General features: G+C 48.8%; 1 protein-coding gene across 1 annotated transcript in view; it reads left to right on the top strand.

Annotated features, from left to right (window-relative positions):
- MAP1B (microtubule associated protein 1B) overlaps positions 1 to 27530 on the top strand; it is an 83510-nt gene that overhangs the window by 35676 nt on the left and 20304 nt on the right. Inside the window, exon 3 of the mRNA XM_004586156.3 lies at positions 25927 to 26009. Coding sequence (XP_004586213.2) covers positions 25927 to 26009 — 83 coding nt within the window. The remainder of the gene's footprint in view (positions 1 to 25926; positions 26010 to 27530) is intronic.

Genomic DNA, 27530 nt, shown 5'->3' with positions numbered 1-27530 from the left:
AGCCTCTTTCTGTGGTCCCGGGAGCTCTCAAAAGCAGAGACTCCTGTTAAAGAGTTTACTCATCCAGGGTCGGTGGAGGAAACAAAGCCTGGAGTCAAACCGCTGGCACTAATCTTGGTGATGCTGTGTCTGAGAAACCTGTCTTTGTCTCCAAACCAATATCTGCAAGAACACCTGCGGCTCAAGAGCAATTTATATCTCAGGTAACAATAGGAATTACTGGATAGATTCCAGTGACTAAAATGGGACAGGGGGCAGTGACCAGGGAAGGAGGCAGGGCCATGGTGTGGCTGCTTAGGCCTTGGAAAAGCCTGGGGAAGGTGCCCAGAGGACCCCCTTGCCTCCCGAGTGACTGATGAGCCTGTAGTCATGCATCCTTCCTCAAGGTACCCATCCTCTCCTCCTCTGCAGGATTAGTGGAGGATTAGTGGAGTGGCACTGGGTGCCAGCTGGGAGAGGACGCCTTGGGAGACACATCAAGGGAAAAAATTGGTGATTCTCTGATTGACAGCATTGCTGGCTGTTGCATAGGAAGCCTGTTAACTACAAAACCTAGGGAGAATCCAGTTTGGTGTCTTCCTGCAGATTTGTGCATTTGTAAACAAAGCCTTCTTCCCAGCCTGGAAGAGAAAGTGATCTGATAACAATGAGGAGTTTCCTAACTTTTTGACTGCAGATGAGAGGGGAATCACTCAGATCTTGTTTCCCAAAATGCCACAGCGTTCACCCGGACAGGTGCGACCCAGGTAACAGGAAGTGACCCATGTGAATGAAATCTACATTTTGTGGAGTTTGGAGGGATAGTAGAGTAGGAGTTTGTTCATAGAGCTGTTATTTCATTAAGCAGGTCATTTGCAGTGTGCTTGTTGAGGACATATCCACCACATCTGAGCTTCAGCCCAGAGGATTCTCCGTTTCCTTCCGAGGATGCTCGGGGGGGTGCGCGTTGGGTTGGGAACAGCCCCTCAGCCCCTGTGTGTGTGCTGGGCAGCCGGGGCCTGCAGGAGGAGAACACACTCTCGAGGGTACCTCACGTCTGATGTCTGAGGCATCAACCATCTGTTCCCCAACATGATCTTGCCAGTTGGGAAATATTCTACTGTTCAAAGTGATTGCAAAAAAGCCAGAAGAGCTAGAAGGTTCATCAGATCCCTTGGCAGGGCAGGGGTGTATATTCTGAATACACCAATTCCCAAATCCCTTCCAAGCTGGATTGCAAGGCACCCAGGAAAGAAGCTCACCAAAGCACACTTTTTTAAAATAAAATTTAAAATGTAATTTTTGAAACAAATACTGTTTTCATTTCTATTTGGCAGGCTGAAGGAAAGAGAGAGAGAGAGAGAGAGAGAGATCTTTCATCTGCTGATTCATTCCGCAAGTACCCACAACAGCTAGCGCTGACCAAGCCCAAAGCCTGGATCTGACAACTCAGCCTAGAGGGCTTTCTTGTAGGTGTCAGAGATCCAGGCACTGGAGCAGTGACCCACCACCTGCCAGGGTGCACTTAACAGGAAGCTGGAGTGAGGTGCACCAGTGTCCCTCATACATGGGATCAGCTGTTGCACCCAGTGCCTGCTCCACCAGACGGTTCTTCTCCCTGACTGCCGACAGTCATCGCTGTAAGCTGTGGGTCCCCACTACACACCCAGGTGATGTCAAGGCAGGGAAGGCCATGGCAGAAGGAAGGCAGTGCATTTGTGATCCTGTTCGAAAAGGCCTTTGCTCCACAACATATCACACTTAGTCCCAGTCCTGAGCTGGGACTGCACAGGAAGGAGCTTCAGATGGAGGCCTGCTGTGGTATGAACAGGTTAAGCCCCACCTGCAAGTTCACATCCTCTGTGAGTGCTGTGAGTGCTGGCTCAAGTCCCATTTGCTCCACTTCCAATCCAGCTCCCTGCTAACGTGCCTGGAAAAGCAGTGGAGGGTGGCTCAAGAACTTTTGTGCCTGTTCCCATGGATGGGACCAGATGAAGTTTCTGACTCCTGGATTTGGCTTGACCCAGTCCTCACAGTTGAGTTCATTTGGGGAATGATCTCTCTCTCTCTCTCAAAGTATACAAAATCTTTCTCTTTTTATAAAAGAAGAAGAAGAAAGGAGATTTAAAGAAACAGCTATGTTGTGATGCGCTGAGGGAGAGGAGTTAGGAAGTGGCAGCCATTCATACTTACCTGGCAGGGGGGATACCATGATCAGGAAGTGGCAGCCATTTATCAGCCACCCGCTGATTTCTAAAGTGGAACATTTAAAGTGGAAACATTTAAAGTGGAAGGTTGTGTAAGCTGGTCTTAGTCCTTGAATTTGCCCGTGATCTAACTCCCCTGTTTGCAGTTGGCAAAGAATTACTACTATTCACCTTTCAGGGCCCAGACAGCCCCGACATAGGGATGACTTTAAGCATCCTGCCATGTGTGACTCTGTGTGTGTGTGTGTGTGTGTGTGTGTGTGTGTGTGATCACCTGCTTCCCACCTCACTCCAAGCAAGACAGAGAACATGTCTTGTTCCCAGTGTCTGCCAGAATCCAGCACGACACCCGGCATGTAGGAGGTGATCAGATTCTTAAAAATCAAATATCCTATGTGAATAAAAACAATGTTTGCGCTGTCTAGACTTTAGAAGGCCACTTAGTCAAGAAAGGAGCAGAGCATTTCGGTGTCAGGTTCCTTCAAACTGGCATGGAAAGAAATGACCTATCTCTAACCAAATGACTTATCCCCTTGTGGACCAGTGGGCACATTATGCCAGCTGAGACTCAGGAGAGGCACAAAACAAAATCTGTTTTCCCTTTTCTCAGACTTGGTGTTTGTTCCACCCACCTAACAGGCACGAAATGTTACAAGGAGTGTTTGGTTGTGTGCTGGTTTTGTTGAAAGGCTATTAGGATCCTTAGTAAGAGATGTTCCATTCTTTGAAGAATGCAGAAGAACTTGTGTTGAAAGTTTCCCAGGACGCTCTCTGGATAGAGTTTGTTTGCCCAGGGCAAGTGACTGACTGGCCTCTGCATCTGTCCAGAGCCAGGAAGAGTAGGCTGATGGTTTGGAATAGAAGAGAGGTTTGCTGAGCCTATGGTTAAGAAACTGGTAAGGACTGGTCCAGCACAATGGCTCAATGGCTAGATCCTTACATTGCAAGTGCCAGTATCCCATATGGGCGCCAGTTTGTGTCCTGGCTGCTCCATTCCCATCCAGCTCCCTGCTTGTGGCCTGGGAAAGCAGTCGAGGACGGCCCAAAGCCTTGGGACCCTACACTTTATGTGGGAGACCTGGAAGAAGCCCCTGGCTCCTGGCTTTGGATTGGCTTAGCTCTGGCTGTTGCAGCTACTTGGGGAGTAAACCAGCAGATGGAGGATCTTTGTGTCTCCTTCTGATCTGCAAATCTGATCTACCTTTCCAATAAAAATAAGTAAATCCTAAAAAGAAAGAAAGGAAAAAAAAAGGAAAGGAAATAAAAGAAGTCGGTAAGGACAGTGGTAAGGACAGCTGTGTCCCGCGTTGGAGTGCCTGGGTTCCATACCCGTCTCCTGACTCCAGGTCTCTGCTAGCGCAAACCCTGGGAGTGATGGCTTCAGTAGTTTGGGTCCTACCAACTCCAACCCAGGAAAGCCTGGATTGAGTTCTTAGCTCCTGGCTTCAGCCTGACACAAGCCCAGCCACTGTGGGCCTCTGGGGAGTGAAGCAACAGATGCAAGCATGCTTGCGCGCGCTCTCTCTCTCTCTTTCTCTCTCTTTCTCTCTCTCTCTCTTCTCGGCCAGGGCAAAAGGGAAGGTTTTCATTTTTTCTAGTTCCAAATATATTCTGTTTGGAAGGGAGGAGAGGGGACAGATGGAATTGAAATAAGAATTTAAATTAATGTGACCTCAAAGGTGACGTCTCTCTGTGTATTTGGTTTTTACCCCTGAATAGGGATGTCGCATTTCAGTGGCCTCCAGCGAGGAGAGGCCTTAGCAGGGTTAAGCTCATTGGAGGCTTTGGCCGTGTGTGTGCCTCTGTGGTCATGTGTCATGAGGGACCTCATTCTCAGTAATAAGAGCCAGGCAGCTTTTACATACTGATGTTTTGCATTGCTTTTTGCAACTGAGCTGATATCTGTTCTTATCCAATGCGAATGCGTTGACTTGCTGTGCAACAGACGAAAGCCAACTCATTTTAATAACAATACCTTAGCGTTTCTAGGTCTTACTGTCTACTGTTTGTGTTTTAGGTGCTAATTAGCAGCTGCAAATTCATTTTATAGTCCACGCTGTTATTACTCAAAGCACTTAATTCTCATTCTTCTCTCTCTTGTTTTGACTCTGTCTCTGGTGACAGCTGACATTTTATTCCAAGCCTCCCTCACTGGCTACAAGCCAGGATGACTCCAAACATTCAGAAGCCACCCCTTCTGCCTGACTTACCAGTGAGGAATCAGTTCAGAGAGCACTGGGCAGAGGGCCCGTCTCTCCTCTTCAGCTGTCTGGGTCACGTTGGTTGCACCTTCCCCGTAGCAGCTGGTGTGGGGATGGGTGGAGGCCAGTGCAGGTGCATGGAGGTGGTAGCTGGCAGCTGTGATCAATCGCTGTGTTTACAGAGCTCTGGATTCAACTGGGGGACCCTTTAGCACAGAACAATAGGTGAAGAAAGGACAGAAAGAGGATTTCTAGCTCTGCGATGCTGAATGCCTGCCTGGAACAAGCACCGGAAGGAAATGTGGCAATGAGGGATGGAGGCGATGGTTTCTGGATATGGTGATTTGCATCTTGATGGGTGGTGTCCACATACTTCACCGTGGGCATGCATCAAAGTTCACAATTTGGGTAAAGGAGTGTTTCAAGACAAACCATCTCTACGAGGATGAAATAGGGCTAGTCCTAACTAACCCCACGGTGCTGAGCTCTGCTAACCCCAGGGTCTAGCTCGTGTCCCTCTGTGCTTTCACAATGCCTTCCATGGTGTTTTGGATAGTAGATAACCATTGTGTCCTGATTGGATTTTGTAATCAAGGTTGACGTTTTAGGATGATTCCTTTATTTTATTTGACAGAGTCCTAACTTCTGGTTCATTCCTGAAATGCCCACAGCAGCTGAGCCTACACCAAGGTCAAAGTCAGGATGCAAGGTTAAACTCTCCTGGGTGGGGTCAGGAGTTCAGTTCATGAGGCCATCACCTCCTGCCTCCCCAGGGGTGCATTAGCAGGAAGCTGGCATTGGGAGCGCAGCTGGAACTCAAACCCAGGCACTTGAGTGTAGCGGGCCGATATCCCAGGGAGCAGCTGAACTGCCAGGCCGAGTGTCTGCCCCACCCCTCAACCCCCTTACTAAAAAAGCTATTTTACTTTTAAAAATAATTTCAGATAACAGTATAGAGCTGTCCGGCTTTCCCTTTGTTCTGCTTCTCATGCTGTTTACAACTTACAAAATCAAGTTGCTTTTCTATTAGATTTAAGACATTCACATTCATGCTGTAGTGTTATTCAAAACAGAGCAGATTCCATCAGATTTCTCATAATTTCATACTTAACCGTCCCTTTGCTGTTTCGACATCCGAAGTGGGATCCCATAGGGCATTGAGATGATGGCTCCTTATGAACATACAAGTGGGTATAACCCACCGTGTGTGGATACGGCATCCTGTTTGCGGGTCTGGTATGTGCCCCCAAAAGCTAGATCCTTTTTCCTCCAGGAGTGGGGACAGCAACATGGAGAAAAGTTGGCCTCTCTCCTCTTGAAACCGGGACCTCTGGCTCTCCAGATCGCTGTTCTGTCTCCTTCCTGCCAAGAACAGATCTGGAGAGGAACGCTGTGGATGATGGGAAGCATTTGAAAGACCCCTGGTGTTTTTATGCCTATCAACTGGGTTTCTAAAAACTGCCGGCATTTGTTCCGGAATCCTGTTTTGATGGAGGAGAGCATTGTGCAGGGAAGTCTTTGAAGAGGGTTGGGCCGCGGCGTGGGCTCTGGACCCCCTTGCCTGCCGGGCTGTCTGGAACAGGAAGAAGCAGCGCTGCGGCTCCTCCGACGGGGGGCGAGAACTGCAGGAAAACCCTGGTCGTATGAAGTCACAGAAGAAAGCTTGCCAGAGCCCAGGAGTGACTGTCAGATGCAGCAGGAAACTGCCCCACAGCTGGGTCTCTGAATTCGGATCAGACTGCAGCCCAGCCTTCGCTGAGCTGACTGGTATCTGCAATCAGCCCCATGTCCGCTGACTTTGTGCGCAGGGTTGGCTTGCCCTGCCGCTCACACACGTGGGCTGTGCCCTTCACCAAGCAGCAGGCCAGGTGCCCACCCCAGAGGGCAGGGACGGAGTGTGATGCTCTGAGCTGTGCAGGGGCCGCATTTGCTTTGACAGCAGTCACTTGCCTGAATCGAGCCTGTGATCTTTTAATTGGCTGTGATCTTTTGCCATTTGCATAGGTCCCTACCTTCCATGGTAGTCTTAATCGAAAGTCAGTCACGGGCCCGGCGGCGTGGCCTAGCGGCTAAAGTCCTCACCTTGAAAGCACCGGGATCCCATATGGGCGCCGGTTCTAATCCTAGCAGCTCCACTTCCCATCCAGCTCCCTGCTTGTGGCCTGGGAAAGCAGTCGAGGACGGCCCAAAGTTTTGGGACCCTGCACCCGCGTGGGAGGGAAGAGGTTCCAGGTTCCTGGCTTCGGATCGGCGCGCATGGCCCGTTGCGGGAGTGAATCATCTGACGGAAGATCTTCCTCTCTGTCTCTCCTCCTCTGTGTATATCTGGCTGTAATAAAATGAGTAAATCTTTAAAAAAAAAAAAAAAAAAGAAAGTCACAGCAAGCAGAGCTGAGTCCTTGGGTCATCGTGATGGCGATTTGAGAGGATGAATAGGACTGGAATCCTTGAGCACACACGGCTGGGTGATGTGTAGCTTGTATTTGTGGCTGGGTGAGGTGCTTAGGCACATGGGCCCTTGGACATGACCCAGGCAGCCTTCCTTCCCTGCTTTATTCTCTGGATTCCCTTTGGTTTGCAGTCTACAGGGAGACCCAGGGGCTTGTTTTCTCTTTGTTGAAAGCCCACCAGTTGACCTTGAATAAGAAATAAGCATGTAGGGGACAAAAACATCTCCAGCCTCCCTCAGCTCTGGGCCTAGTGTTGCACAAAGAATGGCTGCCTCCAAGTCTTCCGCTCTTGCTTTTGTGATACCCAGTTAAAAAAAAAAAAAAATTCTCCCTAGGTTAGCAAGATGGCCTTCAGAACACAATTTGCGATGCAAATCTACAGGTTGTAACTTGTAGTTGATTCCAGTACCATGCAAGTGCTCCTAGCGTAAACCAAAGGAAACACAAAATGTCGTGAAGTTATTGGTACTTGTATTATTTTGCTCATCAGCCCACCGGGAGGATTCATTTTCTTTAGTTTCTAGCTCCCTGTCATGTGTTGCCCGCAGTGGAGCAGCAGTAGTCCCAGGCAGATTTCTGAAAACAGTGTGCCTAGCAGGTGTCCCCAGGACTGCAGGGGGTGGGGTTGAAGGCCAGGGACAGGGATGGAATCTCTCCGTGCTCATCAGGCCGACTTTCCTCCAAGTCCACGTCAGTTAGACGGACATATTTTTGGACCAACCGACTGTATTTGGTTCTATTCCAGGTTACCGTTAACAACCTCATCTATTTGGGAACAGTCACAGAGGTAGCGTCTGCACAACTTGAAAGAAATTTTGACAAGTTCTAGTTAATTTGGCCAATACAGATGGGCAGGCTGGAGTGGGAACGAAGCAATGGGATCAGCAGGTCACCAGCATCTCACCCAGCTGAGCTCGTGAACCTTGCCAACCAAGATTTTCCTGAATAAACAAACAGAGGTCTTCAGATGTTGAGGTGCTTGTCCAACAAGGCTCCCAGGCCCAGCCACCAGGGGGCACCCTTTGTGACCAGGCAAGGGAAATGCAGAAGCTGCCTGCTGCTCCTTTCCTGGGGCCTCACTGCCTAGATCGGTGAGTTCTGGGATTCTGTAGTTGCCAAGTTGCCTTTTGTCCTACTGTGCCCATTTGTCTCTGCACTCAAGGGGAGTGCCCAAGCCCAAGAATCTGGTTTTCTTTCTTTCTCATTTTTTAAAATTGAATATTGTTTACTACTTGAGAGAGTTACATGTCCAAGGATGCCCCCTATCATGGTGGGGAGGGTTGAAGCATGGAGGCAGGTGAGCGAGACAATTGTCCCACTTTCTTCCTCCTCATTCCCCCTTTTTGTCCTTCCCCCTGTGTCCACAGGGTGGAAAAGGGGTCTTGCTCCCTGCGGTCAAGCAATATCTGTGCTCAGGGATGGAGACAGGCATTTCATGCCACCTTAGAGACCCCATTGCAGGAAAGAATGTTCTGAGGGTGCTGCTTGAGTGGTCTTGATAATTCTGAGATGTTGTCAGTTTCATTGCACCAGGGTTGAGAAAACCCTTCCAAGGTCTGTTGGCTGACCAGTCTACTTTGACACATCCACAGACATTAGACATTGGCTGCAAAGCCTGGCCAGGGTTGCTGTTCAACCTGCTCTGCCTTCCATCCCCTGATGAGGCATTCTATGTCCTCCTCTGGCCTAGATGAGCTGGCTGTCCTGTCCTTCGTGTACATCTGGGTATGTTCTCTATTGCAAGGGCAAGACTAGGAATCTGCTGCATGTAGAATTTCTTCTGTGATCAATCCTGTTGTGTTGCAGTTGTCCAAAGAGACAGAACAAGTAGAATAAAGGGACAGAGAGATGTGAGAGGGAACTTACCAGGGGACTTGGATCCCGTGTCTGTGTAGGCTGGAGAGGCCTTCATGAACTAGACCGCCCATGAGGGAGGCGTGGTTGGGTCCCAGCCAGAAAACCACAGAATCAGGGGGCTTGGTGATGTAACTCTGTGAACAAAGACCTGGGGATGCAGAGGACTGGGGGTGAGTCCTGGAGTCCTGAAAAAACAGGGCAGGAGAAAGTGAAAAAATCCTTCTCTTCCTCATTCTGCTCTGCTGGGGCCCTCCACGTTGATAGTGTCGCTCTATTTCTCTCTCTCTCTCGCTCTCACACTCTCTCACTGACTCATAGGCCAGTCTTCTCTGGGAATGCCCAACTGCAACGCTTCGCTTGTTCTCTAGGTATTGCTTTATCCAGTCTCTTGGCTGCTGGAAATGAACAAATGTCCCGCAAATTTCTTTGCATGTCATCAGAGTGTTCCAAGACCTAGATTATTCTAGACTTCAGGATGCATGAGGTATTAGGTATTTCTCCAAGGAGAATAGAATTGTTAAGGGGAAGCGGATCATTCTGCTGAGTTGAGAGGTGCGACCCTGCCATGTCCTGGCCCAGCACAGCCCTTCATCATGCACTAGCATGTATCATTTTCGAAATAGATCATGTACAAAAGCTGGCTCCACTGAATCAATTGTTAAATGCTCCTAGAATAGTAATCTTATATTTTGTACATTTTGCTCTCCCATGACTCAAGCCAAGAGCTTGAGTTCTAGGCTGAAGGGCTTGGGTGAATCTTAAAAAAGATGGGGAGCCATTGGTGGCTCAGGAGCTGTGGGTGAGTGTCACATGTCAGTGGGGGAGAGTGTGAGAGGGTGACACAGTGGTTTGGTAGAGTGTAATAGGATAACGGTATGATGAAGTGGGAATATTGTTGAGATATGGAGCTGGTGGCTTTGTGGGGCTCTGTCCTTGCAAATATCTGGTCATTATAACACATTACAAAAATATGTAATTGGATTGAGGGACAATCTCTGTAAATAGGGCAGAGGGTGTAGGTGTGTGCCAAGGTAATGACCTCACTGGGCAGCTGCACTAGCCTTGTGTGCAGGCGCCTGTTGCTGGCCCAGTCGGGAGAGCAGTGATGTTTTGATGGATGGTGACTGTTCTGGAAGCATTTCCTAAATGCCTTCATTTGCTGGCAGCTCCCCCAGTGCCTCTGAGCAGGTGGTCTCGCAGAAAGAGCAGAGAGGGAAGGGGAGGACACGTACCTGCTGCCCTAAGGCAGCGAGGAGGCCCTGGACAAGGAGTGGCAGGCCAGTGCTCATGACACTGACCAGCTTGTGTGCTTTGCCTGTCTTTCTTATGGTTCACATTTTGTAAGCTCCTGGGAGCCTAAGTGCACAATGTAGTGAGCAGTGTTTTAAGATGACCACCACAGAGGCCCTCGGTGGCACAGTAGAGTGGCTTTTCTGAGATCTGTAGGCAAATCCAGGTCTCTGTCAGGGTCATTTGAGACACACATCTCTAATTTATTATTTCATTCATTGCTTTTATTGACTTATTTGAGATGCAAATCGCAGTAAAACACAGATTAGAAGCTGGAGCTGTGGGGATGCACACAGCAGGAGCCCAGGGGCAAGAAAGAGATGGAATTCCTGGGGACAGTGAATCCTGGGCTTCTGTGCCCTGCCCAGGACTTACTGGGAAGCCGCCGTTGGTTACAGGAGAGGGCACAGGGGTGAGTGGGGCAGTAGAACCTAAGAGGAAATAGTGATCCCCAGAAAAATGACTGAACATCCCATCCCTGACTCATAAGATTGATGGTCATCTGCTAAAGAAATGTCCCAAGCCTGCTAGTAATTTCTAGTAATTGCTTCTGGTCATGGGCAGTGACAATGAAGAAGATTACCCATACAAAGCAGTTTCAGCAATGCTGATAGTCTTTGGACTTCTTTAGTAAAGGATTCTGGCAAACTGTGCATGTTGCAAATCTAAATGAACCTTAAATTTTATCTGGGAGTGGGGATGTGGCACAGTGATTAAGTCACCTCTTGAGGCACCACATCCCCTACTAGAGTGTTGGCTTTGAGTCCAAATCCCACTCCCAATTATGGCTTTGTGCCATACATACCCCTGGAGACAGCAAGTGAAAGCTGAAGTACACAGGTCCCTAACACACACCAGAGATCAGGGTTGAATCTCAGGCTCTGACTTTGACTTGCCCTGGTGGCTGTCGTCATTTGGGGAGTGAACCAACAAGTGGAGGATGTCTTTCTGTCTCCCTACCTTTCAACGAAAATGAAAATCACCAACTTTTAAAGCTGTTGTCCTCATTTCATACAAATATCCTAATGAGGGAAGTGGTGGGAGAAAAAGAGAGGTTTAAGAAGCAGTGACTGGATCCTGTTACACAGGGCAGCAGCAGGTGCACGCAGCACTGTCCTGTGGCTGATGGAGGAGACTTTCCATGGCTTTGGAATTCTGTGAGTTTAGGAACGTTGATTCTGAAAAAATTGAATAATGACCACTGGCATTTTGATAATTTCCAGGTGAAACCCAAAATATGTCTTCCCTGGGAATGAACCGGGAAGGTGACAAGTTGGATGAAGGTCATGAGAATCTGATACTCTAGTCTTCTAGGGCTTTCACCTGGCTCAGTAGGTCCAGTGCTGACCACAGTCATCATCATGGTTACAGCCCTGAATTGAGCACCTGTGTCAGGGTCTGTCACCCAGGGAAGGTGAGGGACCCAGGGATGATAATAACCTGCCCAGGATCGCAGCTAGCAAGTTCCAGCTCTGGGATTTGAACTGAATTCTGCGTGTCTCTGAACCCCCTTTCATTGCCTCAGGAGAGAAGAATCCCCCTTTAATCATGAACATCAGGCCTTGAGGTAAGATTATAGAACATGATCTTTCTCTGAAGAAGGATGGTTAGGTATTCAACAATGTGAGTGGACTTCCAAAGGTGCTTCCACAGATTTATGGAAAGTAGGATTAAAAGGCAAGTTCATTTTGATGGCCCAAATCTTTTTTTTTAAAGATTTATTTATTTTTTTATTACAAAGATATACAAAGAGGAGCAGAGATAGAGAGGAAGATCTTCCATCCGATGATTCACTCCCCAAGTGACTGCAACAGCCGGTGCTGTGCCGATCTGGAGCCAGGAGCCAAGAACTTCCTTCAGGTCTCCCACACAGGTACAGGGTCCCAAGGCTTTGGACCATCCTTGACTGCTTTCCCAGGCCACAAGCAGGAAGCTGGATGGGAAGTGGAGCTGCCGGGATTAGAACCGGCGCCCATATGGGATCCTGGCACGTTCAAGGCGAGGACTTTAGCCACTAGGTCACCATGCCGGGCCCAGATGGCCCAAATCTTGAAGTCTGTGCTTGGAAGATGTCTTCAAGAAAATTCATAAGAACTATGAGTTATGAAAAAGGCTATGCGTGGGTATAAAAATGTTGGCACCCCAATAAGCTTACCTTTTGATTCCATTTTCCATGCACTTTTTGAAGCACCCTTGTGTTACTGTTTGATTATGCCTATATTTGGATGTACGTTTTTAAGGAGTTCTTAGGAGAAAGCAAAGATGTACCGTGTGTGGAAGGTACTAGAAAGGCAGATAGTGTATGTTAACGCCATGAAGAATGTCACCAGGTGCATATTTCGGGCAAACTGGCAGGCAATTAACACTGGGTCATCTCCTAGTTAGGCTGTGTGTGTACAGTGGGCTGTTTAACTTGACCATCTGCTGTTGCATTGTTGATAAACACCATTTTACCAGTGATTTAACTTACACCCTGGAGGAAAGAGTGCCTTCTGGATTCTCTTAGTGGTCATAAAAAAAAAAATTGGCATTGATGGATTTTAGAGGGAGCCTTTGAGGCATGAAGTAATGGAAATAAAAAAGGAACATTTGTGAAGAGTCAATGGGGGGGGGGATTGCAGGGGGCCTCTAGGAACCAAAGAGGTTCATGGCAAGTTCACAGTCAAGTCCAAATCCACTTTTAAGGGAAATAGTCTGCCATAACTAAGGAGAGCGAGATACTGGCCTTGCTCACACTTGGCTTAGCTTGAAAAGTGGAGCTGGGGAGGTGGCCAGTGCTCCAAGCACCCAGAAGAGGATGAGGCTCTGTTAGAACTGTACCCAGCTACCTCTACATGTGTCACTTTGTTTTCTCTGAAGTCTTCCAGTGAGACGACCGGCTGGGATTCGTGGAAAGGGAAACATCACATTTTTGAGCTGAGCAAAGGAACATATTTCAGCTGTACTTTTATTTTTTCTTTCCTTTTGCATTTTCATTTTTCACTTTGAACATGAAGGAGAATGGAGAAGCAGAAGGAAAGAAGATATTATTGTGGCTGAAGGGCAGAGAACAAAGAATGGTTTTCACTGCATGTTGGAGGCTAAAAAAAAAAATCCCAAACCAAAACTCTCCCTGTATCTGTTCTCAGCTATTTGTGTAAAAGCCCTGAACAGTGACTCACATACTTAATAAAGGATAGCAATAGTATTAAGTCTTTTACTATATAAGTTATACTTTTCTGTGAGTCTATATTTACTCTGCCAGGCTAGAAATAGCTGAAGTTATTCAAACAACTGAAACAACCGTGACTATTGTCTGGGAAATGAGTGTAGGCTGGGACCCAGCCTGGGTGATTACAGTGTTTAGAAAGAAAGCCTTCTTTTTTTTCAATCCTTCGAGGTAGGAAGGATTTCTGAGTGTCCTTGCTGTGGATTGCCCCATGGTGCCCTGTATGTGTATCAGTTTGATAGCCTTCCTGGTGCAATCACTCTATTCTATAAGGCAGCATTCTAAGCATATCAGAGAGTGCATACAGCTAGTCGTATCCCTTGATCCAGATGACAGGCGACATCCAGGATGGCTTGTGGGGTAATCTCTTAATCCTTGGGAAGCAGAGCATCTAGCAAACATCAGGACTTCTCCCTTCTCTAGCTGGACTCGTCCTCTGGTAGAGACTTTGTCTCTGAATGTCTCTAAGAACATGCCAGACTGACCATGGGGATAGCTGTGGACAATAGTCCCACAGTACCATTCAGTTCATTCTCAGGCACGCCTCTGGCCTCATGTTTCTAGGGATGAGGGCAACTCAGCAGCCCCTGGGAAAACAGGTTGTTTTCCTCGAACATCTCAGTATTCACACCTGCCTTCAGTAGCCCTGGGCCAGGTGACAGAGCAGAGCACAGCTCTTACTCAGCCAGGTACCTTCACTCAGTGGTACTGGGGAGACAAGGTGAGCTTGCCTGCCTCTATTGTAAACACTTTTATAGACAAGGCAGTGGTGTTTTGAACTCGCTCTTCTGTCCAAAGAAAAGAGAATGCATGACCAGTTCCAGTCCCAGCCAAGTCAATGAGATTCCCTGTGTTTTTGCCATCATTGGTCCAATTAGGTAACCCAAGAATCAAGCATAAATGGCTTCTCTTGTGACCCACCTGTGTTTTCCAGTATGGCATCTTGGAGGTATCTAGATCAGGAATCAGTGACACCTTTCATATCACGAAAGATGATATCACCTAATAGAAGGCTCCCATTTGCTGTGGAATGGGGTGCAGGGGGTGAGGGTCAGGGAGCTGTAGGTCATGAGATCTTTTTTGGGAGTAACCTTAGCCACCTCAGCGGTTGCCTTGGGGGAACAGGGTGTGTGGATTCCTACTCGTTACTCCCAGCTCTGCCGTTATTTTGTGTGACTTTGGCTGAGTCACTCAGAGATTCTCTCAGTCTTAATATTTTATTTGTGAAGCAAGAGTTTTGAACAGATCCATGCAAATTCACATGAGGTATAATCTCAGATTTTAAGCTGTAGGGTTTCTCAAGCGACTGTGCCCCTCTGTCCCATAGGAATGTTGGTTTCCTTACTGGCAGCCCCCTTGAGGCCATCTTATCTGGGAGCCCCCCTCTCTCCCCATGGCTTTCTTGTGTGCCCCTTTGAGCATTGCATCTCCCCTGCCACAGTGTGCCTGTGCTGACAGGCGGGGGCCTTCTTGTTCTTTCTGCTGATTCCAGGCTTCAGTGCTGAGAGTCAGCCCTGCTGCCATGTGCCAACTTGAGTTAGAGACATCACAGCATGAAGCAAGGCCCTGCTGCCCATCAGCCACCAGCTCCTTCTCACCCTGGTTTCTCTTCTCGCTCTCAGTCCTGGCTTCCTCTTAGCCACAGGTCTTCTGGAAAGCCATCTGTTTCTTTTCCTGTTTTCTGACTGGCCAAGCCCTGTTGCCTCCCTATCGATCATCTTACAGATAGATAATATGCTGAACTTGATTCTGACTATATTGTGGAATCTGGCAGTAGGACTTTTTCAGAAGGTTTGCTCCTTAGGAGAGCTTCATGTAGGGCCATAAAACCTCTGAGAGAGGTCAGCCTGGACAAGCTGGTAGGGAGGTCATCCCATTAGCCAGCCCTGGAACATTCTAGAACACAGGTTCCTAAGACTGTTAGTGATCAAACTCAGCATGAAGGATTTTAATTTTTTTAACAAAGCATAATAATTATATGCACTTATGAGGTACCAAGTAATGCCTTCTTGTGACATTAACACGTGCATACCCAGAGTCACCAGACGTCAGACTTCCCTCAAGACCTTCTGATTAGCGGTTCTTGATCCGGGCCAGCAATTACGTCATCATTTAACAAGCATCTCATGTGCTTCTGGTGGTCAGCCAGAACCCCCCATTCTAGAGTTGCTTTTTTTTCCATGGAGATGTGGCTGCCTCATGAGACAACCAACTCCATTCATTCGGTCTCTGGAAACGTGCCTGAACTTTAAAACACCTAAATTATCAGTTGATTGGACTTAAACCTGCATTTATGGGTAAAATATAGTGATTTATCTAATGACTAGATAAAAATCAAGTGCCTATTTTTAACAGCTTTTTCTAGGCATTTATGAAGAGGTGGAATCATAGCTTGTGTGGGATATATTTACACAACTACTTAAAATGCTACCCATAATTTCTGTTTGTCTCCCTCATTTGCAAAACTTTTTTTCAGCTCTCCTTTTATTTGGTCGATATTGACTGTAGTTTTTTCAGAACCTCCAGATATAATTTTGATGAGGAAAGCTCTTTTCCACAGTCATCTCTACTAGTGAATAATGAATAAATGCCAAGCATCTCTCCAGAAGAAAGCACCAGATGACATCTTTTTAAGAATTTATATGTGTGTAGAGAGGCATGGAGACACACAGAGAGACAGACAAGCAGAGCTTCTGTCCGGTGATCACTTCTCAAATGTCTGCTACAGCTGGGGCTGGGCGAAGTCCTAGCCAGAAGCCAGGAATTTCATCCCAGTTTCCCATATGGGTTTCAGAGACCCAACTACTTGAGCCAGCATCTGCTTCCTCTCAAGGCCTTGCATTGATAGCAAACTAGAATCAGAACCCAGAGCCTGGAATTGAATCAGGCACTTGGGTATAACAGAGTACAGGCATCTTACCCTCCAGGTCAAAGGCCTGCCCTCAGATGACAATGAAAGCTGATTTCTGATGTTAAACTGGGCGTCAGCCCTGAGCACCGAGAGGGTAATGTGGCCACAAGAGTGTGACCAGTTAGTTTGGGGGACAGACTTCAGGGAGGCTTCCCCAGAGGGGCTGATGTCTCTCAGACTTAAAGGACAAGCAGGACAGTCACGTCAACAGGAGAAACCGAGTGGTCCAGATACAGGGAAAAGTGTATGCCAGGTTTCAAACATCAGATAGAGCAGAGAAATTCTGAAGAACTGCTTATGGTTTCCTTGCTTTGTCACCTCACAGATGAAATGGGGAAAGAAGAGGGCAGGCCAGGTGGTGAGTGGCTTTGTGAGCCATGGTAATGAGCTGAGTTCATCTCAGAGGCTCCAGGCTAGGAACAGCTGGTCTGGTGGTGTTGACGGTTGTGACAAAGTGTAGCGGATACACCTAACACGCAGTGCTGACACTAAGCTATCGCATGCATATGGCCAACTCAGGCGTTCGTTTCAGCAACGCTACGAAGTAGATACTGTTATTATTCTCATTTTAGAAGTGAGCTGGTAGAGCCACTGAGATGTTCAGTAACTTAGTTAACTAACTTAGCTTGAACTGATGTACCCAGTAAATGGTGGAATTGAAACTTGGGTCCATCAAGTTTGGCTATAGAATCTAATTTCTTCACCAGAAGCAAGTTTGTATAGAAGAAGCTCCTCCTAGAAAGGCCAGGTGCATTCCTGGAGATAAGATGAGGCAGGAGTCATTTCACAGTTGAGGTGAGGAGTAATGATACCCTAAGTTTGGGCCACGACAGGTTGACATCCCACATCTGAACTTCACTTTTTTTTTCTTGGCATCAACTATGGGTTAGAGTAGACATTGTGGATTGAGGAGTTAGAGGCTTGTTCTTTGAATGACACTAACTTGCCGACCAGCCTGTTCTTTGGGCATCTTGTTGGGGCAGATGGTGAGCTGGGAAAGCTGTGCACAGGGAAAACCACAAGCCAGGAACTCCATCTTGGACAGGGTCCCAAGTACTTGGTCCATCTTTGACTGCCTTTCCAGGCACATTAGTGGGGAGTGAAAAGCCTAGACATACATGCGTCCAGTCATGGGATGCAGGTACCACAGGCAGTGGCTTAACCCACAGCACCATGGCACCTGCCACTGTCAGTTGATTGTTAGTGGATTTATTGGAGTTAATCCTCATTGGCACTGTGACTCAAAGGTGGTTACTTAATGTTTCTCTTTCACATGTCCATGTTTTAGTATTTTAGCCACTCACTATCTGATATTTTCTTATTTTTGATTTTTCACTCCTTCTATCCTGGTAGGGAGTAGGCCTTGCTGTTCATTATATTCCTAGGATCTGCCATAGAAGATCAATCTAATGGGTGGGTACTTATGTCCTTACAAGTTAGGTCAAGTCCACAGACCCAGTATTTATAACAACAAATCAGGATTTAAAAAGCCATGTGTCCTTTGGTTAAAGTGCTAAGAGGCTAGAGATGCCAACTGGCATGAGATGGTTTTGAAGGAGTGCGTGGCCAGGAGGACGAACCGTCAACTAGAGAGCCCGATACTGGCCCAAGTCTGAACAGAACCTGAGCAGATCACATGAGCTCTCGTGGGCTCCATTTCTCATCCACTCAACAGGGGATGGATGCAGTGGTTGCTAATTCACTTACCGACTCATGGAATAGAACTGTGTCACTATGTGATATGCAAGCCTAAAAGCTCACATTCCTATTAGGGTAAAGACAGTTCATCAGCAGCCACCCCAATCTCGCATGCCCAGTAAGGCCACCCCACACGTTGGGAGGCACTGTGATCGAGGGAGCTGTCTCAGCACGGCCAGGTAGAGTAGGAGGGATCGTAGCAGCCATTTCAGTCGCTCTGCCTTTCCACCCCTTCTGCCCTCCCCAGTAGGTAGGCATTATTGCTCTCCTCATTTGAAAAACACAGCTCTCAGTCACTTGCTCCCAATGACTCAACTGGCTAAGAGGGTTTTAACTTGGGTGTTCTGGCTGCCAGCTGCAGGCGCTGAAATTCCACACTGTCTCATCCTAGCTATGTCTTGGCAAGTGCAGGAAAAACAGCTAAATCATTTATGAGGGCCAAGTCAGTGCTTTAAGTCTCAGAGAGTTTTCTTCTCGGGAAATAGCTTTGATGGTTTAGCCAGAGAGTGCGCAAGGAGCACAGATCAACGTTGGGGTCTAGGAGGCAACTGGTGGCTGCAGTCAGGGAAGGGGAGAATATCTCAGCATCTGCTTGCAAGAATGCATTTTAGCTTTGGCCCCCAGGATGATTCACGGAGTCTCATTGTCCTTGTCCCCTGCTGTGCTCCCGCCCACTGTGACAGAGCAGCTCTCACTCCCTGGAAATGCAGAGGCAGTTGCTTCCCCAAGGTTTTAAGGAGTCTCCCGGGTCCTCCCCCGGCTCACTGATGTGATTCCTTTGAGCCTTTTTACTGTGTGCAGTCAGCAGCTAATGCAGGGTGGAGGGAATCCTTCCCACGGAAAACCAGCGGTGACACGACTTGTGGGTACAACTGTATGCTCGGAAAGATGTATAAAGGGAACCACAAAGCCCAGGGAGCAGTGGCTGGCAGGCTTCCAGAGGCAAAGCTGAATTAAAACCTCATTAAGCCGCTCGAGCCATGGTGGCTGTGCAGCGGCTGGGAGAGCTGCAAACAGAGGAAGGGAGGGGTAGGCAGCTCTGCCTGGCAAACAGCAGGCTGTGAGCAGGGCGGGGCAGGCCAGGAACCAAGACAAAATAAGACCCACGCTGGCCTGTCAGGCAGGTCTGGTTGTGAGTGTGAGTGTGCCCTGCCACATAATGTATGCGAAGTGCTAGAGAGCCTTTTATCTTCTTCCCTTTCCCAATGGTGAAATGTTAGATTGGAAGGCACTGGAACCCAAACAGTCCACATGGAAATGCCAAAATGGAGACTTTATGAAACAGAGATGAGGAACAAAGTCAGCCAGGCGTGAGATGTGCAGATGTGCCGTGTGCTCTGTCAGCACCACTGGGCTCTGCACAAGCCTGGTGGAAAGCAGAAGGGCATGGGGGCCTTGTGTGCAATGCTGCGTGTTACTGCATCTGTTGTTGGAAATTTAATTAGATTTTACTAGAAACAGAAGCAAGAAGTGCACCATCAAACGACCGGCAGTCCTGCAGGATGGTCAGTCCTGCAAGGGAGGACCGCCATGGACTTGCCCACAGGGAGGTGCAGCGTGGTCCCTTGTTTGCAGCGCCTTGGCGGGCTGACTATGGACTGTGCACCTGTCGTGTGGGATCACCTTGTAGCGAGGCTCCCCTCAACCATGGAGAAGGGAGAAGGTTCCCCAGAGTGCACATGCCAGCTTCATGGTGAGGCACAGCCTGTCCCTTGTAGGGAAGATGCCCAGCTTCCACCCCTACCCAGGACACAAGTCACGTGACCTTGGTTTGGGGGTCCTTTTGTCCTCAGGTGAGCTGAAGTAAAGAAGAATGTTAACATGTCCTCTTGGTGGCGCTGCTGGTGCTCAAAAACAAGCCAAACCTCTCCCCATCCCCCCACTGCCTGGTTCCTAACCCCTTCCAGCTCAAGCTGCTTGTCCACAGCCCTGAGCTGAGGAGGCCCCAGGCTGCCTTTCCAAGCCTTTGTTTTGAAGCCTGCATCTTCCACTCATCTTGATTGCTAGAGAAGCCATCATCTGCTCACAGTTTCTCAAAGAAGGGACCACAACACCCTTGGACTCACCTGCAGAATTCCAGGTCCCACAGGTGTCTCAGGAGTCAGAGGAGCCATGCAAATCTGCATTTTCAAACAAGATTTATGTAGTTTTATCTGCAGGCAGATAGTACACACACAGAGATCATCCATCTACTGGTTTACCTCCTAAATGGCCATGATGGCCAGAGCTGAGCCAATCCAAAGCCAGGAGCCGGGAGCTTCTTCTGAGTCTCCCACATGAGTATAGGAGCCCAAGAACTTGGAACCATCCTTCACTGCTTTCTCAGACCATTAGCAGAGATCTGGATCAGAAGTGGCACAGCTAGGACATGAACCAATGCCCATATGGGATGTTGGCACCTCAGGAGAGGGCTGGCTAGCCAGGTATGCCAACTGTACCACCCCTCCTATCTGTGGGACTACTTAAGCCCAGGAACTTTCCACCTGCAGTCTACCACGAGTGTCCCTGAGGCTCTGAGAAGTCACAGATCCCCAGGCCTTGAACCACGAAGAAGGGCTAGCAAGGTTTACATTGTTGGCCACTTCCTGGGAAGGTCACGAGGCTCAAACATGGCCCCACCAAAGGTCAAGAGCTTGTAAAGCTACAAGCACTCTTACATTACTGATTTGTTTCATCTGGGGTACCACAGTGTGCCTGGGGAGTATTTTTTTTTTTTTTTTTGGTATATGGGGTTGGGGGAAGAGAGGGGTGTTTCCTGTACAGAAATTCACCTTGATGAAGAGGTAGAATTAGAGAACTCTTACTGTTCTTGCCTTCTGTTTCCCTCACCTTCTCTCCCTCCGTTCTTTCCTGTCCCCGTGCAAGCTCTAACCCTCTGTAAGATTGCAGTGTTCTCATAGTGAAAGTTTGCCTAGAATTGAATCACAATAACAAGCTGCCTTTGGGGGAACCTTCATTGTGGTTAAGCTACCACCGGTGACACTGGCATATATGTGACATATCAGTTTTGAGTCCTGGCTGCTCCATTTCCAACCCAGCTCGCTGCTAATGCATCCAGGAAAGTAGTGGGGGAGGGCCTGAGTCCTTAGACCTCTGCCACACACCATGGGACACCTGGATGGAGTTTCTGGTTCTTGGTTCTTGCCTGGCCATTTAAGGAGTAAACCAGCAATGGGAGAGTCTCCCCATCCCACTCTCTCTGTCTGCCTCCCTCTGTTAACTCTACCTGTGAAATAAACGAGTACATCTTTCAAAAGGAAAAAAAAAAAAAAAAGAAAGGCCAATGCCTTTTCTAAAGAGAATCTGCTCTGCTTTGTAGCTGGGAGGACTTGGAGGCAGCAGACAGGGCAGCGCTGGCGGTTGACTGAGCCAGGGGCAGAGCTGGGGCAGAGCTGGGGCAGGGCGGGGACAGGGCGGGGGCAGTTTGCCCCACTTTGCACTGTGAGATGAATCCACCCCACCGCCCACCCCGTGGAACAAGGATTGGACTCTCCCAGCCCCTGCCCCTACCCGGCCGCTGGTTACCGAGGATTAACAACCTTCCTCAGCTTCTCACGATCATGCTACGTGGAAATCAAAGGCCTTTTTATTCTTTAATTATTGTTTCTACATTTTACTTGCGAAGTGTTCATGTTTTCAGGGACAGGAAGTTGTCAGCTAAAGCACTCATTCAGGGGGAGTGGGAATTGGCCACGCATCCTCCTGATGATACTCAGTCACCGCCCTGGAAAGACCAGTGGAAAGGCTTTAGTCCTTGTTGATTGTTTTCCTCCTGAGCTTTTCACCACTTTGTATCTCGCATTCTATCCTCTGGGGCAGACCTCTGAGCTGCTGTCGGTCTGGGCTTGCCTTGGCCCCCAGCCTCCTAGCTGCTGCAGGTGGGGCTCGGAGTTGGGCGAGGCAAAATTCTGTGCTTGACAAAGGCTTCCTGGTGTGTGTGTGTGTGTGTGTGTGTGTGTGTGTGTGTGTGTAGAGGAGTGTTACGCTCAAGGGACAAAAGACTGCATATGCATCCACCATAGAAGATAACATTTTGCTTCTAGAGCTCTCCCCATCATGTGGATATGCTAAAGCGAACACCACCCACAACCGCATTCAAAGACCCACGGATTGAACGATTTTCAAAAGGAGGAGAAGAAAGAATCCCCAGCAATGACTTGAAGAGTCCAGGCTGCTTTTTTTGAGTCCTTTTTGTCAACTCGGGGCCGCGGGACGCTGCAGACAAAAGTTTCATTGTCTGCAAAGACCCCCCGCTGCTTCCAGGGGCCTCAGCCCTGGGCCTCCTTGGAGCCTGAGGTGGAGCAGGCCCCTTTTTGTCACAGAAAAGCCTTGGCTGCTGCCCTGCCCCCACTGGGTCCAGGTCCCAGGCCCCAGGAAAGCCTGGCTGTTTTGCTAAAGACTCACTTGTCCATGGGGTGGCAGGGTAGGGGTGGGGAGGCTGGTGTGATCACTGCCCTTCGTTCTGGAAGCTTCTTTTCTGATGCATCCAAATGTGACCTTTGCGGCCAAGGGCGACTGCTTCAGCGGCAGAATGCCTGGCCCAGTTCCCACAGTGAGACATCCGTGAAGTATGCAGCTCCATGCAGGTCCCAGCCGCCTACAAGAGAGGTTGGCACTCAGGAGAACACTGGGCGGGGGCGCCACAGACCCCCTCAGCCAGGCCCCCAGGAGGCTCAGCTCTTGGTTCTGTGGTCCTGAAGAAGAATGTAGCCAGCATTATAGCCGGGACAACAGCCAGAGGCTCTCTCTCTCAATCCCTTCCTTCATCCACTTTCATCATATCAAAAGGCTTTTGTTGGGGGAGCGGCCGTGGCCTCTTGGTGTACGCCTTGGTGTCCCTGCTCTCAGTCCTTCCAAAGCTGGACTCAAAGCACATCATTAGTTGGAGTCCTGGGTGAACTAGTCTGAAAACAAGCTTGGGGCGAGTGGAGGTGAGCAGCTGTCCATGGCATTTGTTGTGTTTGCGAGGGCTGCCGCCCGCGAGGACCAGCCTGACTGGCGAACGGTAAGAAGTCCTTCCACCCACCCCTTGCCCCTTGCCGCATCCCAGCCGGGCCAGACAAGCTGGCTGCCAGGTGGGAAGGGTTGTACAGAATGGGCAGTCGCTTGGGTCGCGTGGGTGTTGTGGCTTGGCTGCACATCCTAGAGAATGCAGGCAGCCTTGGGGCCATCGCATAGGATGGCGGAGGGAAGCAAAGGGCTGGCATTGCATGACTGTCTCTGCTGTGACTTCCTGCCTGGTGGGACCTCAACGGCAGTGAGGCGGACGTCTTGCTGCCTGGTGCTTTGGTGCCTGCTTCAGAAGTTGTGTTTAAGGAGCCGACTTCGCTTGCCCCTGGCCTTCAGCTTTGGCTTTTTTTTTTTTTATCTCGTCTTGGCCACAATGGAAGGGTGCGGACCTGTCCATGCTGTACATTTTCATTGCATATTCCATTCGATTTGCTTTGGCTTTTCCTTGAAATGCACATGACTGTCAAAAACAAACAAACAACAACAACAAACCAAAGCCAAAGAGCCATAGCCATCAAGTTACAGAATTCTGATTCACAAGAAGTGGATTTTCTTTCCTGTGGTTGAATGCATTTTTTTCAAGCCTCCTTTTGAGTTCCTCTCCCTGATGCTTCCTGGTTTCTCTGCATGTACTTCCTTTGGGCTTTTCCCTAACTCTCCATTGGCATTCGATCTCTGTGCCTCGTGTGTTTTTCCATATCCAAGGCCCAGGAACCAGCACTACAGAGCTGTTTTGTATACCAACACTGGAGATAACTGACCTGGGTCCACACCCCGGCTTGACCACCTACGAGTGTGACCCCCTAATTCTCTTCTGCAGATTCAATGTGCTCCATGGAAAAGGGGGGACAACGGTGATGTTTCTTTGTTGCTGAAACTCTTATGGGGACTCAGTGAAATGTCGTGAATGGCACCTGACGCTGTCATTGAGTTTGGACTTCTTCTAAGTGGGATGCGGGGTTTGTTGGTGAATATTAAATGTTAACTTAGGGGATCCTGGTGAGATAGCCTAGTGGCTAAATCCTCACCTTGCATCCACCGAGATCCCATAAGGGCATTAATTGGTATCCTGGCTGTTCCACTTCCCAGCCAGCTCCCTGCTTGTGGCCTGGGAAAGCCATTGAGGATGGCCTGGGACCTTGGGACCCTGCACCTGTGTGGGAGACCCAGAGGAAACTCCTGCTTTCGGATTGGCTCAGCTCCAGCTGTTGTGGCCACTTGGGTAGTGAACCAGAGGATGGAAGACCTCTCTGTCTCAAGCTTACGTCTATATATCTGTCTTTCCAATTAAAAAAAAATAGAATACATCTTTCTAAATGTTCATTAAGAGAAGATGTTATAGGAGAATGGGCTTGGCAGTGATGGTGCCGGTGGGTGCTAAGCATTTCTGTCAACACCTTTCTGTATCCGTGGTGACCAAGCCCAAAACCATAGATTCTGTCTTGTTTTTCCTAACCACTTTATTGAGATAGAATTTGCACTTGATCGAATTTGAAGGAATTCCCAATTTAAAGGATACCTTTGATGTATAATTTTTAACTTTTAAAGTTTGACAGAAATATGCATATAACAAAACTTAGCATTTTTAAAAGTTTTTTTTTCCGGGTACAGTTCAGTAGCATTAAATTGGCAACGTTGTTACAACCCTCACTTCTGTTTTCAAAATGTTTTCATTATCCCACACCGAAACTGTACCTTTTAGACAATAACTTCATTCTCTCTTCCCTGGCTCCCTGTAACCGCTGGCCCACTCTGTGAATACGCCTAATTCTAGATATTTCATGTCAATGTAATCAGACTCTATTTGCCTGTTCATGTCTGGGTTCTTCCAGCCAGCACCATGTCTTCTGGGTTCATCCATGTCTCATTAGCTGAACTTGGTCCTCTGTGTGGCTGCGTAGTATTCTGGGGGATGGATATACCGCATTGGATCTAATCCTTCCAAGATGGGTGTTTGCATCATTTCAGGTTCACCCATTGTGAATGACACTGTACTTGACATTGACCTGAAGCATCTGTGGGGGCACGTTGCCTTCCGTTCCCCCTGGAATTGCTGGCTCACAGAGCACTTGTTTGGGGATGTTTGAATTGCTCCTGGATGAGTTTCCTGACTCTTCTCTTCCAGGGCTCTGTCTCCTTCAGCCCCTCTTACCTGTCCCGTCCCTCCACCTCTCCCTGCCCCAGCTTCGTGGTCACACGTCACCCTCCCACTTCCTGGAGGGAACTCCCTCTTCTTTCTCAGTTGTCAGGTGGCAGACCATCCATCACTTCCGAGGTCCCACCCACCAGCCATCATCTCACTGTGGGGGGGGGGGGGAGGAATCTGGGAAGGTCCACCGGGAGGCCCCAGCCCACTGTGGCCACTGGGCGTGACCCTGGAATTTGTAAGTTGTTTAGCATCAGGGATGTGGAGAGCAAGTCCCCGTGGGATTTCGATCCCTCATCCCACACCCCGCTGTGCAGGTCTCCAGCCGCTCTGCTGTGATTTGCTGCTGCAGCCTATGGGAGGGTTGTTCGCCACGTTTCATTTGCTCACGGTTTCTCCCATTTGCTCCAAGCAAAGTGCATTCATTCAGGAATGCCCCCCTCCCCTCCAGACCCGCGAGAGCCTGCCTCAGACAGCCATTCTGGCTGCTGGGCTAATTGTTAGCTGGGCTTTCTGGATGTCATTCATTTCACAATAAGGCTTCTAATTAATCTCCGCGCAGTTCTCACCAGAAGAAAGGCTGCTGCGAAGAAACATCCCCAATTACCATGAAAAAGGAAATGTCAAGAGCCCCGATGATTTTTCTGGCATCCGCCCCTTGTCTGAGCTGAAAATCGCCATTAAGGCACCCAGGCTGCCCGGTGATCAAGCATGAAAACTTGAGGGGGTCGGTGAGAGAGAGGAGCTCTGGACCACACAGACCCAGCCGTGGGGGGCGGGGGGATCCTGCTGCCCCCACAACCCCCGGCTTAGGAGCACCGATTGTTTCCCAAGACTCGCTAGCCCCTGTGCACAGGCAGCAGCGGAGGCGGCAGCGGCAGAGGCACGCATTCCTCTGCTGCTCCAGCCGTGGGCAGGGCAGCTTTCGGATCAGCAAGCTCAAGGTCTTGTTTGTGTTTGTGCCTGCAGGACAAAAGATCCTTCATCACCGAAGTGATGTGTTAGAGACAGTCGTCCTGATCAACCCTTCCGATGAAGCCGTTAGCACTGAGGTAAGTTAGGAGGGGAGAGAGACGCCACCTGGGGAGGGCAAGACCTGGATGTGGGAATCAGCTTCCCTTAACCTGCCCCGGTCCATGGGCAGTTCTTGGCTGGGGTCTCAGCACCGCACCAGACCGCCTCTCCCGGTGAGGAAGATTTCAGCTGGCGCTGTGAGGTTTGGCTGGGGTCTGGGGCTGCAGAGTTTAGGTAGAAATGGGAGCATGTGCTGGGGTGGGCTCTGTAGGGATTCAGCAGGGGGAACAGACCTCATGTCCCCAGGCTGCAACCTGCGGGACCCAGAGCTGAAGGCTAATGGCTTCTCGGAGGTCTCCCTCTCCCTCTGCCGCTACTCAGAGGTGCCCTACATCCCTTCCTGTGGCTGGAAGGCAGGCAAGCCTAGTGGCCAGCATCAGAGACCACCTGAGTTCATAAGCCTGGCTCTGCCACTTGCTAGATGATGGCCTCAAGCGAGCAACTCATTGCCTATCTTTGTCGTTGAACTGGGATCATAACTTGCCTGTGCATTTAATGTTTGTATGTAACCCTGTGCTTAGAAGTCCCACAGTATGCTTCAAAGAGTGGCATATAATGACTGACATGTGTGTGATGGCCATATCATTATTATTATTACCATATGAAGTTGTTGCTAAGAGGTGTAATAGGATATCCCACAGCCCGTGACCGTGCCAGAACTTGGCCAGAGGAGGTGATGAGGCTCCATTTCCTGCTCCCTTTATTACGGTGTGATGCCTTACAGATTGAGGTGCTTCAGGAACGTGAGAGTTATCAGTTATCTTGCCATCTCCATTATCTGCAGCACCTTCTACCCATGCTTTGAGAATGTCTATGTGCTATATTGTTGGAATTATGGTGTAAATGAAATTAAAATGATGCCCTAAAATGCTCTTTCTTCAGTTGGCTTGTCATTTTGGGAATGTTGTAAGACCACCCCCATTACGGAATTCCAGCACATATCTGCCATGATGCCAACCTGCCCAAGCCTCAGTAGTAGCCATCCCCATTCCATCTTACTGCTGGGAATCATTAACTTACTTCCCATTTGTGAATGTACCTGTTCTTGGCTCTTCCTCTAAATGCAGTCATGTAACATGTGTGGCTTTCTGTATCTGGTTTATCAGAGGCAGTCCATGTGGCAGCACGTATCAGCACAGCATTCTTCTTAATGGCTTAATAATAATATTCCATTGTGTGGACATGCCATACTGTTCGTGCAGTGCTGCTATGCTGATGGCTGTGACAAGGAGCCGTGTGACCCACTTCTGCCTCAAAATATGATCAGCAACACTCCCTTGACCCATTGATGGCAGGAAGTTGAAGGAGGTGAGGCGGATAGGAAACTCAATAACCAGTTCAAGAAGTAATTACAACTTGGAAAAAGCTGGAGGGCTTGTGTCTGTCCAGCAGACCACTGGGAACAGTTGTGAGAAAGGAAAATGGGAAAAAAGGAAAGTTTTTCTACAGATCCAGTCTGCCCGTAGAGCAGATAGGATTGAGACGTTACTTATACACCC

This window comes from Ochotona princeps, chromosome 28 (assembly GCF_030435755.1).
Source record: "Ochotona princeps isolate mOchPri1 chromosome 28, mOchPri1.hap1, whole genome shotgun sequence".
Taxonomy (NCBI): domain Eukaryota; kingdom Metazoa; phylum Chordata; class Mammalia; order Lagomorpha; family Ochotonidae; genus Ochotona; species Ochotona princeps.
The sequence above is the reverse complement of the archived record's forward strand: the minus strand, read 5'-3'. Positions and strand labels throughout refer to the sequence as shown.